Source organism: Zalophus californianus, chromosome 6, assembly GCF_009762305.2.
Source record: "Zalophus californianus isolate mZalCal1 chromosome 6, mZalCal1.pri.v2, whole genome shotgun sequence".
Classification (NCBI taxonomy): domain Eukaryota; kingdom Metazoa; phylum Chordata; class Mammalia; order Carnivora; family Otariidae; genus Zalophus; species Zalophus californianus.
In genome coordinates this window covers 80,048,557-80,050,050 of record NC_045600.1, presented here as the reverse complement: position 1 = coordinate 80,050,050, position 1,494 = coordinate 80,048,557, and the positions used below count along the sequence as shown (strand labels likewise).

The 1,494-nt window shown below is 41.4% G+C and overlaps 1 protein-coding gene across 1 annotated transcript; it reads left to right on the top strand.

Annotated features, from left to right (window-relative positions):
• The first annotated feature begins 312 nt into the window (after window positions 1-312).
• LOC113910010 (short/branched chain specific acyl-CoA dehydrogenase, mitochondrial-like) lies at window positions 313-909 on the top strand. The gene has a single exon (XM_035728190.1). The coding sequence runs from the start codon at window positions 328-330 to the stop codon at window positions 838-840; it is 513 nt and encodes a 170-aa protein (XP_035584083.1). The 5' UTR covers window positions 313-327; the 3' UTR covers window positions 841-909.
• Window positions 910-1,494: the final 585 nt, after the last annotated feature.

Here is a 1,494-nt window from a genome sequence, read left to right as displayed (position 1 = left end):
AGGTCAATTCCACAATTCTGTAAGTCTAGATCCTTCCAAATGATGAGATAAATGGAAAGACCAGTTCATCCCACAGTGCCAACCCATTGCAGTACTTCTTTTTCTATATAGTGACTATTTTTTATTACAGTGAAAAAATATTGTGATGATGAATATGGTATAAAGTGAGACCATGGATTCTGGGCTTGGAGAGGTAGGTCGGGCAGAAAAGGCAAATCCTTACTGTTCTCTTTCAATGAAAAGTAATTTCCATCTCCTCTTTAGGGGATGAGTCCAGTGTTATCAGTTAGTAAGAACTGGTACCATAGAATAGGAATTGCTGCACAGATGCTGGGACTGGCTCAAGGGTGCTTTGACTACACTATTCCCTATATGAAAGAAAGGATGCAGTTTGGCAAAAGAATATTTGGTTTTCAGGGGCTCCAACACCAAGTGGCCCATGTTGCCACCCAGCTGGAAGCTGCAAGATTGCTAACATACGACACTGCTAGGCTTTTAGAAGCTGGAAAACCATTCATAAAAGAAGCATCTATGGCCAAATACTATGCATCAGAGGTTGCAAGTCTCACAACTAGTAAGTGTATTGAGTGGATGGGAGGAGTCGGCTACACCAAAGATTACCCTGTGGAAAAATACTTCCGAGATGCAAAAATTGGTACAATATATGAAGGAACTTCAAATATCCAGCTGAACACCATTGCAAAGCACATTGGTGCAGAATACTGTTGTCCGAGGGAACGGGGCCTCTCCCCCTGGTTGCTGGTAGAAAATTCTAAACTATCGTGCCTTGTTGGGGAAGTAAACCTCCACAGCATCGAAGCATTCTGTTTAAGCCCTTAGTCATGATTCTTGGGGTAGACCTTTACTGTTTTATCTGTTGTTCCAGTCTGCATAAAAGAGGCACAGGAAATCATTAAAAAAAAAAAAGAATTGGTGCCATAATGGAGGCTAAGCATTGATTTCTGCTGTTGGAAGACAGAACCACCACAGCTTTGAGGAGGGTAAATTCTTATGGTTGAACGTATACCTAACATCATGCCCTGCCAGCATGGCCAGTTTGTTCATGGGTGTTTTGAACAAACCCTTGATAGTTATGAGGTAAAGCTGATTGAAGGACAGTTTTGATAAATTCTCACTAAAGGTATCTACTGCTTTGCAGTGGCTGTCTTTGGATGACAGTTCATAAGCGACACAAATATTCTCAAATTCTGGGCCAATTCTAGGAGGTACATCCTCATATCTCTGCTAGATGCCTTCATTCAACAAATATTTTCTTCAGAGTATTTGGTGTTTTAAGCTATTCTTAATATATGGGCTACAGCAGTGAGCAGTGAGCAAAATTCTGGCCTTATGGTGTTTACATCATCAGTGCTCTAATCTTGTTCCTTCCAGTCCCTGATTATCCAGGCAAACTGTCAGCCACAGACCAGAAATCAGTATAGATCCCTACCTCTGGTCATATCTTTTTCTAGACAGAGTGCCTGATATGCCTGT

Excerpts from the sequence above, each read along its gene's own strand:
- LOC113910010 (XM_035728190.1), top strand. The coding sequence starts at position 328 with ATGCTGGGACTGGCTCAAGGGTGCTTTGACTACACTATTCCCTATATG.